Source organism: Canis lupus, chromosome 1 (assembly GCF_003254725.2).
Source record: "Canis lupus dingo isolate Sandy chromosome 1, ASM325472v2, whole genome shotgun sequence".
Lineage (NCBI taxonomy): Eukaryota > Metazoa > Chordata > Mammalia > Carnivora > Canidae > Canis > Canis lupus.
The window spans coordinates 107,610,736-107,626,050 of record NC_064243.1 but is presented as its reverse complement, the minus strand read 5'-3'; the positions used below and the strand labels follow the sequence as shown (position 1 = coordinate 107,626,050).

General features: G+C 52.8%; 2 protein-coding genes across 3 annotated transcripts; one reads left to right on the top strand and one right to left on the bottom strand.

The window, feature by feature from the left end:
- Positions 1–434: 434 nt before the first annotated feature.
- On the bottom strand, positions 435–4,636 carry FUT1 (fucosyltransferase 1 (H blood group)). Of its 2 annotated transcripts, XR_007402224.1 has the most exons (3): positions 3,410–4,636; positions 1,637–2,845; positions 435–728 (listed from the first exon to the last, which is right to left on the bottom strand). XR_007402224.1 is itself a non-coding variant. In XM_025424369.3 (2 exons), exon 2 carries the CDS (start codon positions 2,841–2,843, stop codon positions 1,746–1,748), a length of 1,098 nt encoding a protein of 365 aa, XP_025280154.1. In that variant the 5' UTR covers positions 2,844–2,845; positions 3,410–4,636; the 3' UTR covers positions 737–1,745. The 2 variants fall into 2 exon arrangements, 1 of the variants encoding a protein (XP_025280154.1); XM_025424369.3 differs by lacking the exon at positions 435–728 and having other exon boundaries at positions 737–2,845.
- A 444-nt stretch (positions 4,637–5,080) lies between these two features.
- On the top strand, positions 5,081–7,172 carry FGF21 (fibroblast growth factor 21). Its single transcript, XM_035711944.2, has 3 exons — positions 5,081–5,729; positions 5,890–5,993; positions 6,775–7,172. The coding sequence occupies exons 1-3, from the start codon at positions 5,495–5,497 to the stop codon at positions 7,063–7,065; spliced, it is 630 nt and encodes a 209-aa protein (XP_035567837.1). The 5' UTR covers positions 5,081–5,494; the 3' UTR covers positions 7,066–7,172.
- Positions 7,173–15,315: the final 8,143 nt, after the last annotated feature.

Here is a 15,315-nt window from a genome sequence, read left to right as displayed (position 1 = left end):
TAAATAAATAAAATCTATAAATAAATAAATAAATAAATAAATAAATAAATAAAAGAAAAATTGCCCACTTTGTTCACTCTTCCCTCTACCTTCTCTCCCTGGCCCAAGGGGCTTGATGCCAGGGTTCCAGAGGAAAGAGGCCTAGAACCAGTACTGAGAAACTGGGGCCCTATGGATCCAGCAGGTCTCTCCTTTTCTGCATAACTGAAACAGGCCACCAGAAAAACAAGCACCAGGGTTCACACAACTCTGAGAACCAGAGGCTGCCAGACCAGAGCAGGACAATACTCCTGCTCTGACATGAATAATGAGTCCCTGGCAGTTCTGCACTTTGCCTCCTCCTCCTACACACACACACACACACACACACACACACACACGACTCCAAAAAATCTGCAGACAGAAGTTGGTGATGTGGACTTTTAATTCATACCTCCCTCTCTTCAACCTTGGCAGCTGAGTAGGGAGTGATCCCTCCAAACTCCTTGAGATGACTGAAAAAAGGGGCTTGCATTCTTCTGGTTAGATAGGGGATGCGATCACGGTTGTCTATAATAAAGCTAGCTATCCCCACTGCCTTCAAAAAGCCTCAAAGGGTTCCAGGAAGCTGAGTCCAGAATCCCATCCTCCTTTGCCAGACCCTGTGCTCTTTCCTGCCTGGGTTTGAGGCCAGCCCGGACTCTGCATACCTTCAGATCCTTTCAAATTCGAAGCCAGATTTAGTGGTTCTGTGAAATGCGGGTGGGGGTGGGGGGAGAGACACACAATCTTAGAGGCTTGCAGAAAAGCCCAAGGAAACAGTCATGCTAGCTGAATTACAGAAAATTGATTGCATCACCACCCCGCCGCTCCCACCCACCCTCACCCTACTGCCCCCGCAGCCCAGCCACAGACGTAGAGGAGGAAACTTTCAACTTTCATAACTGGGAGAGGTGACCTAGTGTGGTGCTTGTCTTTGGCAGCTTTTGATCTTAAAAAAAAAGTGTTCCTATACTTCTGGAAAACTCTGCTCCAGGAGCTTTCAGCAGCCGTCCCCTTTCCCCACCTCGCATGTTTTCAGCCTATCTGCTCAAACAAGTCTTTGTCCTTTTTTTCAGGGGCTGAAAGGTGGGACAGATTTTGGATCTGCTCACAGCTACAGATAGTTTTTCTTCCACCAATTTTCTGGCAGTGGCTGAGGTGTTGCACTTCTGATTGTACCTTCCTGAGATTCTCCTGGAATTCCAGAACCCCATTCCCTCTGGAAGAGCCCTGCAGAATTCTTCATTGGCACCAAAATTGGCCCTCTCGAGAATGACTCCAGAAGCATGGCCAGGGAGTTGGTGAATGCTTGCTCTAGAATACCCACAAATTCCCTCAGTCCTGAGGCCTGAACCTCTCTTTTAGAAAAGACCAGGGGCAACATTAGAAGGGGGAGTTCCCTGTTCTTGGGGTACAGCCGTCTAGAAGTACTCTAGATATGGGCTGGGAAGAACAGGTAGGCATTGCCTTCTAGAACTGACATGAGCCTCCCTGGACACTGCCAACCATCAGGAAAAGATCTTCTGCTGGTTCTAGAATGTCCAGGCAGCTACAGAAAGCCGTCCTTTCTCTCAGAGTCTAGCCAGCTAGAATTACTCTAGAAGTGGATGCCCACCTGCTGCAGGACTACCACAAGCTTCTCCAAAAGCTCCCAGGCCTCTGGAGATGCATAAATGCCGGCACAAGCATGATCAGCTATTCCAGAAAGTCTCCCTGCTGTTTGCTCAAGGCCCCACCAATGACTGGACTGCGGACAAGTTTGCATTAATGCCCACCCACTCAGGCAGGAAGGCGGCCTCAGGCTTAAAGATCTTCAGGAAGTTGGAGTCCGGCAGGGTGAAGTTGGCCAGGTAGACAGTGTCTCCACCGGCCAGGTAGGCAGCCCAGAAGCCAAAGGTCCCAATGGTCATGATGGTGTGGTTGCACTGGGTGAGCAACGCAAAGTCCTTCCCAGGTGAACCCTCCTGCCCATCGCCAGCAAAGATCACATCCCCAAGAGAGGTGTCGATGTTCTCGCGGCACCACTCCATGCCATTGCTGGCGACCACAAAGATGGGGGCTTCGTGGCGTGCCCGGAACCAGTCCATAGCCTGCTGGAGGTAAGCACGATCGCCCACCACACCTTTCCAGCGATGGGGCATGACTTGCAGATAGTCTCCACGGCGCACGTGGACACCCACAAAGGTCCGGGGACGGTCCCCGGAGTGGCCCAAGCGGAGCTGACTCAGTAGATGCTGGGCCTCCTGCCGCAGATGATCGTGCAGGGTGAACTCCCTGCGGATCTGTTCGCGGAGATGGTGGAAGAAGGTCCAGGAGCAGGGGAAGCCCGTGAGCTTCAGGAAGGGATCCTTCAAGTGGGCATAGTCCTCTGACATCCAGTCATGCAGCTGCAACTCCCGCCACGGCATGTGGCTGTCCACCTCGGGCGCCAGCACGGGCAGGGTGATGCGGAACACGGGGGCGAGGGCGGCGTGCATGGCAGGCAGGATGAAGGCCTGGCGACGGTTGAGCTGGGCCAGGGCGAGCAGCGTGGCATACTGCCCCATCTGGTTGCCAAAGCGGCCATCTGGGGAGATCGTCCAGGTTCCAGAGAGAGAGGCCAGGTGCTTGAAACAGGGAAAGGAGGTGTTGGGGCTCAACGGCGTGCCTGACAGGCAGAAGATGGCCACAGGGGATGTCATGAGGCGGCGGTCTGGACACAGGGCAGTCAAGTCTAGGCCACCATGAAAGAGGTCTTGGTGGATGTGGAGGAAGAAGACGGCTGAAAGAACACAGACTAGCAGGAAGGTCAGGCACAGCTGCCGTCGGCTGGGGGCCCACATGGCTGCATGGAGGAAAGGGGAGTTAGCAGGTCCTCAGGTCCTCAGGGGCCTGAGGACAAATATCAAGGAGCAGAGGCCAGAGAGAAGGAGGATACTAGGGATTCAGGCTCCTGGGTCTGAGGGAAGGGGGATCAGGGTCCTGGGTCTGAGGGTGGAGAAGCAGGGTCTAGGAATTTCAGGGGATGGGAATGGGGAGCAGTGGGAGCAGAGAGCAGTGGTCTAGGATCCAGCATCTCATCACATCTTGGAATCTGGCTCTCCCAGCCGGTGAGGCCCACTGAAGCTGGGCAGTGCTCCACCCACTTCCTTCTCCAGTGTACCTGGGGGGTGTGTGGGGGGGAAGGCCAGCAGACTCCACCGTGGAGGTGACAGTAAGAGACAGACAAGCAGCACAGGAGAGGCCGGAGGCCCAGGCTGGATGAGGGATCTTGGCTCCTGGAGGAGCAGCAGTTGGGGGTGGGGTGGAGACCTCTGGGGTCCTAGGAGGTTCGATGTTGGGGGCGCGCCTCCTCCTGGGATTAAAGGCCCCGGTTCCTGGGTCGGAGGCATCCGCTGGTCCCACTCACCTGCGCTCCTGGCGGGTGGCAGATCCACAGTCGGCTTGGCGAGGCTGGAGCGCGGCGACCGCAAGTGCAGCCCACATCCGGCCGCCCCCGGAACCCCGACCTCCAGGGCCCAAGGCTCGGCAGCCCTCCCCTCCAAGCCGCCTCCCCCGACCGGCTCCGAGGGCTCGGGGAGAAAAGGAAGGAGATGGGCGCGGTTCCGAGGCTCGCAGCCTCCGCCCCTCGCGGGCTGGGCAGGTGAGTCGGAGACGGAGCCCCGCCCCTGCCCTGGAGCCCCAGGCTCGCGGTGGGGCGCGGGAGCCCCCGCCCCCTGCTTCGCCCGGACCCGGGGACCCGCGCCCAGCTGCCTCCTCCACGGCCGCGGCCAGCGGGGGGCTCTCCGGGGCCGGCCTTCCTGGCCTCAGCAGCCGCATCCTTCGCTGGACGTGAACGTCTGCAGCTCAGCCGCGAAGCTGGACGCAGACGCTCGGGTCCTTCGACTTCCCCTTCGCCGGTGGCCGGGCTCACGGTCTGCCCGGGGGGCCTGGATGCTCGAGTCTGGCCACGCCCGGGCCGCTTGCGAGGGCGCGGGCGCCTGCCCCGGCGGGAAGGAAGATCCTCCGGCTGCCCCGTCCGCCCGGTGCGGTGAGGCACCTGCTCGCCAGGCCGCTCCGGGAGCGGGTGGAAAACCTCCAGCTCTCAGGGTCGCCGACTGGGAGCCTCTGGGCCCAAGGTGTCCCCGGGCTCACCGTGGCCTGTGATCCCCCATTGTCAGCACCCGGCACCTGCAGATTCCAGATTAGCGGCTCCCCGCGCCCCGCCTCTCCTACTGAGGGGGTGCAGGATCTGGCGCCCGACGGCCCCTTTCTAGACCGGCGCCTCCCCGGGGCCAGCCTCTCCCGGAGCAAGGAAGGGGCGATTTACCTTCCCGGCCTCCCGCGGAGGCTGGGGCCCCGGGTTGGGGTTCCAAGGCCTGGTTCTGCAGTACACCTGAAGCCGTTCCCATTGTAAGGTGGCTACACACACACACACACACACACACACACACACACCACCCCTTCCACCCCCGCTGGAACAGGGTGACCAAGGTCATTCAATAAATCAAATCCAGGAATTTGACTTCACTCTCCAGAAATTTGACCATAGTGTGTTCAGACCCAGGAGTCCAGCCCCCAGGTCTCTATCCCTCCTGAGACCCCAGGCTTTCCACCCCAACCCCCTCCTCAGACCAACATGCCTTCCTGGCTCAGACACAGGTTTAGTTTCCGGGAAACTGCCCACCCTCTCATTCCCTTTGGGCTCTAGCCTGTGCTTCCCCCTCAAGAGCCAGGCTTGGCTAGTAACGCTGAGTCAGAGGCTCTCACCCTCCCCTCTCCCCCAGGCTATTTTGAGAGCACCTTTCTGGGCCTGGGGGGTAGGTAGCTTTTCTGGTGAAAGAAACACCAGGATTGCATCAGGGAGGAGACAGAGGCAGGGACATTTGGTGCAGGAAGAGTGTCTGGACTGGGGTTGGTGAGGTTGAGGTCAGGATGCCCACGTCCCTGCAGAGGACGCTTTGGTGGTGTGGCATTCGCTGCCTTCCTGATGATCAAGGAATGTCCCCGGGTGACCTAGAAATTCAGGTAGGATGCAGCAGGGCTGCTTATGGGACACAGTCTTTATTTGTCCACCAGGGAGGCAGATTTCCAGGCCCCCAGCCCTCTCCTCCCTCAAGCCCCAGCCCCATTCACCCAGGTCCCGATTCCTCAGACTCAGGAGTCCAGGCCCCCACCTGGAAGGACCCCCCTGATTGCATCATCCACTCAGGCTGATCTGGCCACGGTGGAATCCCAGCTCCTGCCAAGTGGGTCAAATATCATGGGTCAGGTGTGGGGAAGGTGATTGGGCGGGTCTGTCTGGATATAAATTTTGGAGCTTCTGCATCCATTCTAAGAGACCTGGGTATTCTGTTCAGCTGTGAATCCACGTGCCAGAGGACCCCCGGAGTTCAGGCTAAGCAGCGATCCTTTGAATCTGCTCTCCCAGACGACCAGGATCTGAAACAGAATCTATACCATTCAGTTCTTCAAAACCCAGACTCCAGAGCTCGCCTGAGGACGTGAGCCATTGATGGGCTGGGCCGAGGCCGGGTTCGAGCACCTGGGACTGTGGGTCCCTGTGCTGGCTGTGCTTTTGCTGGAAGCCTGCCGGGCACATCCGATCCCTGACTCCAGCCCCCTCCTACAATTTGGAGGTCAAGTTCGACAGCGGTACCTCTACACCGACGATGCCCAGGAGACAGAGGCCCACCTAGAGATCAGGGCCGATGGCACAGTGGTGGGGGCTGCCCGCCAGAGCCCTGAAAGTAAGTGTGTAGGACAGGGCCTGGTTCTGAGGGAGGAGGGGCTGGGGGCCCGGACCCCTGGGCCTGAGGGAGAAGGGGGCTGAGGCACTGCAGTCCTGAGTCTGAGGGAGGAGGGGCCTGGGCAGAGGCCCTCTGAGCCCCTGACACTTTCTCCCCTTAGGTCTCCTGGAGCTGAAAGCCCTAAAGCCAGGGGTCATTCAAATCTTGGGAGTCAAAACATCCAGGTTCCTGTGCCAGGGCCCAGATGGGACACTATATGGCTCGGTGAGTTTCCAGAATCCCCACCTACCCCCCTTGTGCTCCATCCTTCCTCATATCAGCCTCGCCATCTGAGGGACCACATCTCGCATCTGTGGCCTGGGCCAGCCTTGATTCTGTGCTTTGTATGTGGCCCCAACATGCCACCACCTTTGCGTGTGGGAGCTGAACTTGTCCATGTTTACAAGAAGAGGAAACTGAGGCTTGGACAGGGACATGCTGGCTCTGAGTCACGAGGCCTGTGAATGATAGAGTAGCCTGAGAGGCTGAGTCTTGTGACTTATAACCCCTGGTGGCCACCTGGGCTCCTACATGGCCGGTTCCTGCTGGGCACAGGGTCGCTCAGAGAACCCGTGGCCTCTAAAACGACCATGACCCCTTGGGCAGAAGCCAGACACCCCTGTCTGGACTCAGAGAGCCTGGACTGGTCCCTGGGCTGGAAGATTTCTCTCTGTGAAGTTGGGGACAGGGGTGAAGGAGGAGCCTGCTTCTGTTGTTTGTGTCCTGGAGGGGGGCTGGGACCTGGACTCTGGATCTGAGGGAGGAGGGGCTCCCCCAGCTCCCTAGGAGTGTCTGGACTCCTGTATCCTGTTGGAGGAGAGCACTCTGTGGTCTGAAAGAAGAGAGAGCTGGGGGCCCGGACCCCTGGGTCTGAGGGAGGAGGCACTGGGGACAGGACTTCTGGGTCTGAGGGGGGAGGAAGAGGCTGGGCACCCGGCCACCTAGATCCTGCAGTAGGATGATGTGAAGGGTCTCATACCTCTAATCTCCCTTCTTGTTTCCTCAGCTCCATTTCGACCCTGTGGCCTGCAGTTTCCGAGAACTGCTTCTTGAGGATGGGTACAACATCTACCACTCCGAGACCCTTGGTCTCCCGCTTCGCCTGCGCCCCCACAACTCCGCATACCGGGACTTGGCACCCCGCGGGCCTGCCCGCTTCCTGCCACTGCCAGGCCTGCTTCCAGCACCCCCAGAGCCTCCAGGGATCCTGGCCCCGGAGCCTCCTGACGTGGGCTCCTCGGACCCTCTGAGCATGGTGGGGCCTTCACAGGGCCGGAGTCCCAGCTATGCTTCCTAAAGCCACGGGCTTTTTGTTATGGGGTCTCCTCTTTATTTATTGGGTTATTTATCTTATTTATTTTTTTATTTTTCTTACTTGGGATAATAAAGAATCTGAGAGGAGGATCAGAGTGAGCACGTGCGAATGTTTGATGGAGGAGGTGGGATCTGCTTCCTTGTCTCCCATGGACCCCAAGAACCCTCTGCTCCCATTGCCGAAAGGCAGTGGAAAGGTCCCAGCCTCCCTCTGGGCCTCAGTTTTCTGCTCTGCTTAGGTGTCCCCAGGGGCTCTGGATTGTCCCTGCCCTTTGACAGGAGAAGACTTCTTAACCTCCCACCTCTCCTCTGCCCACCCCCAATTTGGAGCTTGTGTTGTGGAACTGTTTTTCTGAGGTTTCTCGATGACAGGGGAACGTTTAAACAATGACACCGTAGATCTACAGCCTCATGGGACATGTAGTTTTCTGGATCCACTTAGCATGAATAATGGGATGACATCTTGTTCCTCAGGCCTGGGGCAAGGACTCTTGGATCCTAAGGGTATAACATGCTAGGTGGGACTCTTGGGTCCTGAGGAATCAGAAAGCTAGACATCTGGATACCTAGGTCCCAGGAGAACAAGGGAAGAGGAACCTGGAACCCGGGCAGCCCCGGTGGTGCAGCGGTAGGGTGCTGCCTGCGGCCCAAGGTCCTGGAGACCCGGGATCGAGTCCCATGTCAGGCTCCCTGCATGGAGCCTGCTTCTCCCTCTGCTTGTGTCTCTGCATCTCTCTCTCTGTTATTCTCAAGAATAAATAAATAAAATCTTAAAAAAAGAAAGGTTAAATTCCTTTAAAAAAAAAAAAAAAGGAACCTGGAACCCTGGTCTTAGGAAGGACAGGAGGGGAGTCCTGGTTCTCAGAAAGAGCACTTTAGGATCTAAATGCATCCATCCATGTGCTTATGGACTCAGGAGTGTAATAACTGCCTCAGACTCCAGTCCCAGTGAATGAGTGAATTGCCTATTCTCCCCCCGCTTCCCACAATCTAGATTTCCACATTGCTCCTTGAGTTATTTTCTGGTTGGGAAAGATGAAAGGACAGACATACAGACGACACCTCCCCAGAGTTCATGGTCAGCACCTGTTGGGTCCAGGAGTCTGGTTGACTACTGCAGCATCTCAAGAGTTGTGGTCTTAGGCCCTTCATTTTATTTTATTTTTAAAAGATGTTATTTATTTATTCATGGGAGACACACAGAGAGGGGCAGAAACACAGGCAGAGGGAGAAGCAGGCTCCACACAGGGAGCCCGATGCAGGAGTCGATCCCAGGACCCCAGGATCAGGATCTGGGCCAAAGGCAGATGCTCAACCACTGAGCCACCCAGGCGTCCAAATGGGCTCTTTTTTTTAATTCCCATGTTCAAAGAGAGGAACTTAAAAAAAAATTTTTTTTTTAATCACAAATGAGAGGAACCATCTCGGTGGAAGAGTGATATAAGCACAGGTCCCAGCGGGCCATGGAAGGGACTCAGTGCCCAGAGGAAATGAAGGTCGCATCTTGTGGAAAGTGCGGTTTCCCACTTTGATGGCACTAGGCTGGCTCAGGCGGGAGGAAATTGTCATGGCCAGAAGCAGAAGCTGATATGCCACAAAACCCACTTGGAAAGAGTGGTTTCATTCCCGAGGGGACTCCATGTGAGATGTAGGCTCCTCCTCAGTGGAGTCCACCTGCCTCAAGAAAGTCTCCCTGGTGTGAGGGGGCAGGAAGAAGCACTGGGCACTGCCCTGATCCCTCTCCTGTGCACCCGATTAACTCCCTGATTAACCCCTGATTAACTCCCTGGTCACAGGCTTGGAGAACTCGGCCCTACAGGGGAAAGGAAGAGGTTCTAGAGGAGGGAGCTGTGTGATAGAGACCCAGAGAGAAGGGGGCGGGGGGGGGGGGGGCAGATAGAGATCCAGAGAGAAATCCAGAGGGAGGACGTCAGAGACCCAGACATAGAAGACCAGAGACTCAGGTAGAGGGAGGTCAGAGACTCTGGAGGAGGAGAGAGACAAAGATGGGGGAGAGGCACAGACATCCAGAGAGAGAGGGCAGAAACAGGGAAACCAGACGGGAAACCTGCAAAAGGTGTTGAACAAGCACCTGTCACTCCACCTGAGGATTTTAACTCCCAATTGTGTTGTGTCTCCTCCTTTCCGGTAGAAGCAGGTTAGCATCTCCTTCCCCGGAGAGCCCCCACCCCCACCCCGGTTGCTGCCTGAGGGCGAGTGATCTCCCTGAAGCTCTGCCCCATGGTCTCTCACTCCTTTTTTTTTTTTTAAAGATTTTATTTATTTATTCATGAGAGACACAGAGAGAGAGAGAGAGGCAGAGACACAGGCAGAGGGAGAAGCAGGCTCCCTGTGGGGAACCTGATGCGGGACTCGATCCCAGGACTTGAGGATCACGAGCTGAGCCAAAGGCAGATGCTCAACCACTGAGCCCCCCAGGCCCCCTCTAACTCCTTCTGGACTCCATTCTAGCTGGTCCCACAGGGTGAGGTGCAAAGTGTGGACAGGGAGGAGCCACAAAGTACACCAAAAGCACTGCTGGATCTCGCCCTTGACGTGGCAGTGACCTGAGGGAGCCAGTCGGGGAAGAGACCCCAGGAGATGCATTTATTGGTAGAGATCCCAGACCCTGGTGCTAGCTCCAGGGGCTGGGGGTGCCCCTTGTTTGCTCTTTGGCTGGCTGGAAGCTGGCCCCCAAGTGTTCTACACTTGAGATACTGTAGAGAGGCCATTTTCAAAGGGTGGCCCTGGACCAGCCACATCACTGCCTGGGAATTTGCTAGAAATGCACATTCTGACCCCAGACCTCTGGAATCAAAAAATTCTCGGGGCATAGGCAAACTCACAGACAGAAAAATCAGCTCAAAAAAAGAAAAAAGAAAAAGGAAAAATAGAAAGAAAGAAAAAGAAAGAAAGAAAGAAGAAAGAAAGAAAGAAAGAAAGAAAGAAAGAAAGAAAGAAAGAAAGAAAGAAAATAAAATCAGCTCAGTGCTTTTCCCCCCCAACAGCAGGAGGGTGGAATGGGAGCATATTACTTTTCCGGGGTTGCCAGAACAAAGTACCACAAACCAAGTGGCTTCAAACAACAGAGATTTACTCTCTCACCGTTCTAGGGCTTAGAAGCCTGAAACCAAGGTGTTGGCAGCACGGTGCTCTCTCTAAAGGCTCGAGGGGAGGAGGCTTCTTTGCTCCTTCCCAGGGGCTGGCGGTCGCTGGCAATCTTTGGTGTCCCTTGGTTTATAGACATGTCACTCCAATTTCTGTCTCCATCATTATATGGCCTTTCCACCAAATGTCTGTCTGTGTCTCTGTCTAAATTACCCTCTTAGGGGATCCCTGGGTGGCGCAGCGGTTTGGCGCCTGCCTTTGACCCAGGGCGCGATCCTGGAGACCGGGGATCGAATCCCATGTCGGGCTCCTGGTGCATGGAGCCTGCTTCTCCTTCTGCCTATGTCTCTGCCTCTCTCTCTCTCTCTGTGTATCATAAAATTAAAAAAAAAAAAATTTAAAAAAAAAAAAAAAAAAAAAAAAAAAAAAAAAAAAAAAAAAATAAATTACCCTCTTAGGAGGACACTGGTCATGTCAGATTTAAGACCTGGTCTAATCTGGTAGGATCTCATTTTAATTGTTTACATCTACAAAGACCTTAATTCCAAATAAAGCCATACTCACAGGTTCTAGGCAACGTGAATTTCCAGGCGATGCTCTAGAACTCACTGCACACCTCTGCAGCTGGCTACACTGGTGTGGTCTTGCTCACGGGTAAGTGCATTTAGGAGGAGCATGGGCCAGGGCAGTTCTCCTGGGCGCAGCGTTCTTGAAATTCACTCTTGGCTCATTCCAAGTGGTATTTCAAAATATAAGCTCTCTTGGGGGACCTGGGTGGCTCAGTTGCATAAATGTCTGCTCAGGTCATGATCTTGGGGTCCTGGGAAGGAGCCCCACCTGTCTTCAGGCTCCTTGCTCAGCTGGGAGCCTGCTTCTCCCTCTCCTTCTGCACCCCTGCTCATGCTCTCTCTCTCGCTCTCACTCTTGCTTTCTTTCTCAAATTTTTAAAAATGTTTAATATATATAATACATAATATATATATTATATATATTATATATATATAAATATTCAAGCCCCACATTAGATGTAGAGATTATTTAAAATCTTTAAGGGGCTCCTGGGTGGCTCAGTGGTTGAATGTCTGCCTTTAGCTCACGTCCTGACCCTGGGGTCCTGGGATCTAGTCCTGCATCGGGCTCCCTGCATGGAGCCTGCTTCTCTCTCTGCCTATGTCTCTGCCTCTCTCTCTGTGTCCCTCATGAATACGTAAATAAAATCTTTATAAAACATCTTTTTGAGGGATCCCTGGGTGGCTCAGCGGTTTGGCACCTGCCTTTGGCCCAGGGTGCGATCCTGGAGTCCAGGGATCGAGTCCCACATCGGGCTCCCGGCATGGAGCCTGCTTCTCCCTCCTCCTGTGTCTCTGCCTCTCTCTCTCTCTCTGTGTGTGTGTGTCTATCATAAATAATAAATAAATAAATCTTTTTAAAAAAACTTTTCTTGGGATGCCTGGGTGGCTCAGTGGTTGAGCGTCTGCCTTTGGTTCAAGGCGTGATCCTAGAGTCCCGGGATCAAGTCCCGCATCAGGCTCCCTACATGGAGCCTGCTTCTCCCTCTGCCTGTGTCTCTGCCTCTGCCCCTGCTCATTCTCTCTCTCTCTCTCTGTCTCATGAATAAATAAATGAAATCTTTGAAGAAAAAAAGCATGGAGCTTTGTCCTTTCAAAGGAGAGATTCTGGGGGCGCCCGGATGACTCAGTCTGTTAAGCATCTACCTTCAGCTCAGGTCAGGATCTCAGGGTCCTGGGATTGAGCTCCAGGTCTTGGGGCTCCCTGCTCAGCAGGAAGTCTGCTTCTCCCTCTGCCTCTGCCCCTGCTCATTTGTCTCTCTCTCTCTCTCAGAACTATGGGATCTCAGAGGACCCAGACACCCACCCCAGCATCTTCCAACCTTCCCATGCACCCTCTGACACCCCCTACTAATTGGAGCTGTGAACCCACACACACATACACACCCAAGGTTTGAAGGTTGCTGTTTTATTTATTTTTTTTTTAATTTTTATTTATTTATGATAGTCACACACAGATAGAGAGAGGCAGAGACATAGGCAGAGGGAGAAGCAGGCTCCATGCACCGGGAGCCCGACGTGGGACTCGATCCCGGGTCTCCAGGATCGCGCCCTGGACCAAAGGCAGGCACCAAACCGCTGCGCCACCCAGGGATCCCTGAAGGTTGCTGTTTTAGTTGCTCCCACCAAGTCCTGGGCTGTGAAGACAACCTCTCCTTTAGGGGTGGGGGCTGGGCGTAAACTTCCAGGCTTGCTAGCTTCCTTTTCTTCCTGTATGGGTACTGGCTCAGCCCCACTCACTTGTATTTCGGGGCTCCATGGGGCATAAATGTCAGCTGGTTTTGTGCAAGATGTTGTTTGGGAGCTTTTGCTATCCTAGTTGCTCTGCCCAGATTTGTTTCTGTCGTTGTTTTGGGGAGGATATGGCGGGGGGATGGAGGCAGAGGTAGAGGTGGGGAAGTTTAAGAAACCATGCTACCCAACCTGAATCTAATCTCGAGGAGACAGCAAACATTTTCCAATCAGACTTTCCTTCTGCAAAACAACTGGTCTCAACCCTCCAAAAAAGTCAAGGTCAAGAAAGAGGAAGACAGAAGAAGTGTTCCTATTTTGGGCCCCAGAGGCAGTCCTTTGAGCAATCAGGTGACATCCCGGTTGTGAGTAACACACTTGATGAAATTTGAATGAGTTCTGTGCATTACATAGGAGTAATGGATCCATGTGAAATTTTCTGACTCGGATCATTGCGTTGCGGTTATTAAAGAGAATGTCCTTGTTCTTGGCAAATACACACTGGAGTATCTAGGGACACGGGCACGGTATCTCCAGTGTTTTCTCAAATGCCTCTGGAAATGTAAATATATAATAATATAGAGAGATAGCAACCGGATGATAAGGCAAAAGGGTGGGTGGCAGCACTTACCCACCTCAGCAAGAACTGAGGAGCCTGGTAAAGCATAGATGCAGCACTTTGCTCGAGTCTTGAAACTTTTCCATAGGGACGCCTGGGTGGCTCAGGGGTTGAGCGTCTGCCTTCAGCCTAGAGTGTGACCCCAGGATCCTGGGATTGAGTCCCGCAGCAGACTCCCCGCAGGAAGCCTGCTTCTCCCTCTGCCTATGTCTCTGCCTCTCTCTGTGTGTCTCATAAATAGGTAAATAAAGTCTTAAAATAAATAAATAAATACCCTACCCCCACAAATCACCAAATTGCGCTAAATAGACTTCAAGATTTTCCTACTTGTGCTGGGGCTCTGGGTGGAGAAAAAGTGACTTTCTGTTGAAAAATGTGTGACCACCCAACCAATCTTATATGGAATGGGCTTGAAATCAAGCTGGGTGGTTGAGGTACCCACAAGCTGAGAAATTAACGGAGTAGCAGTTGGGCTGGCCATGTCCCAGGGCTTCTGCCAAAGCAAAGGCAAAGCTTCTCTAGAGACACATTGCCTAGATGTGCCTGTCTCTAGATGTCTAGAAACATCAGATCTCGAGGAGGAAGTGGTGAGCTCACAATCCAAAGTCACACAGCCGAGCAGGGATCTAGGGACACGGATCATCTGCCAGCAAGTACATCGAACAGCAGGACCAGACAGCCTTGTCTTCTTGCCTGTTCCTACCCTGCAATAATTTTATTTTTTAAAAGATTTTATTTTGGGGATGCCTGGGTAGCTCAGCGGTTAAGCATCTGCCTTCTGGCTCAGGGCATGATTCCAGAGTCCTGGGATCGAGTCCCACATCAGGCTCCCTGCATGGAGTCTGCTTCTCCCTCTGCCTGTGTCTCTGCCTCTCTCTCTCTGTGTGTCTCTCATGAATAAATAGATAAAATATTTTTTAAAAAGCAATTGTTAGTTTCACTCTTAAATAAATAAATGTTAGTTTCGGGATCCCTGGGTGGCGCAGCGGTTTAGCGCCTGCCTTTGGCCCAGGGCGCGATCCCGGAGATCCGGGATCGAATCCCACATCAGGCTCCCGGTGCATGGAGCCTGCTTCTCCCTCTGCCTGTGTCTCTGCCTCTCTCTCTCTCACTGTGTGCCTATCATAAATAAATAAAAAAAAAATTTAAAAAAATAAAAAATAAAAAAATAAATGTTAGTTTCACTATTTAAAAAATTTTTTTATTTGGGGGGCACCTGGGTGGCTCAATCGGTTGGGAGTCTGCCTTCAGCTCAGGTCATGATCTAAGGTTCCTGGGATTGAGCCCTGGGTCAGGCTCCCTGCTCAGAGCGGAACCTCTTCTCCCTCTCCTCTACTCATTCTCTTTCTCTCTCAAATAAAATAAAATAAAAAGATTTTATTTTGAAGTCTTCTCTTCATCCAACATGGGGCTCGAATTCACAACCCAGTGGTTGAGAGTCAAATGCTCCACCAGCTGAGCCAGCCAGGCGCCGCGCAGGTGCCACAACCCAGCAATAACTTTAGATTGTAAAGTTGTCAAAGAAAAATGGTTGTTTGAAATCTTTTTTTTTTCATTATGATCATATAGACACAACAGAAAATTTATTCTTTTAACGGTTTTTAAGTCTCCAGTTTAGCAGCATTGAGTGTATTCACATTATGGTGGACCCAGTCCCCGGAACGTTTTCATCTCCTAAAACTGAACATGTGTATCCATTAAACAATTCCCCATCCCCTCCTGTCAGGCCCTGGCCCCACCATCTGTTTCCTCTTTCTATGAATTTTACTACTTTAGCTATATAAGTGCAATAATAGAGGTTTTTTTTAAAGATTTTATTTATTTATTCATGAGAGACACACAGAGAGAGAAGGCTCCTTGCAGGAAGCCTGATACAGAACTCGATCCCAGGATCATGAACTGAGCCAAAGGCAAATGCTCAACCACTGAGCCACCCAGGTGTCCTCATAGAGTATTTTTGTGTGTGAATGACTTACTTCACCCAATATCATATTTCCAAAGTTCATCCGTGTTGCAGATGAACTGTTACTGTTTATGGGTGAACAGTATTCCACAGTAGGGATAGACCACATTTTTGTTCATCTAGGTACCCATCCATGGGCAATTGGCTTTCACCTTTCAGCTATTGTGGAAAAGGCTGTGATGAACACATGTCTACAAATATCTCTCCAAAACCCTGGTTTCATTCTTTGAAGTATACACTCAG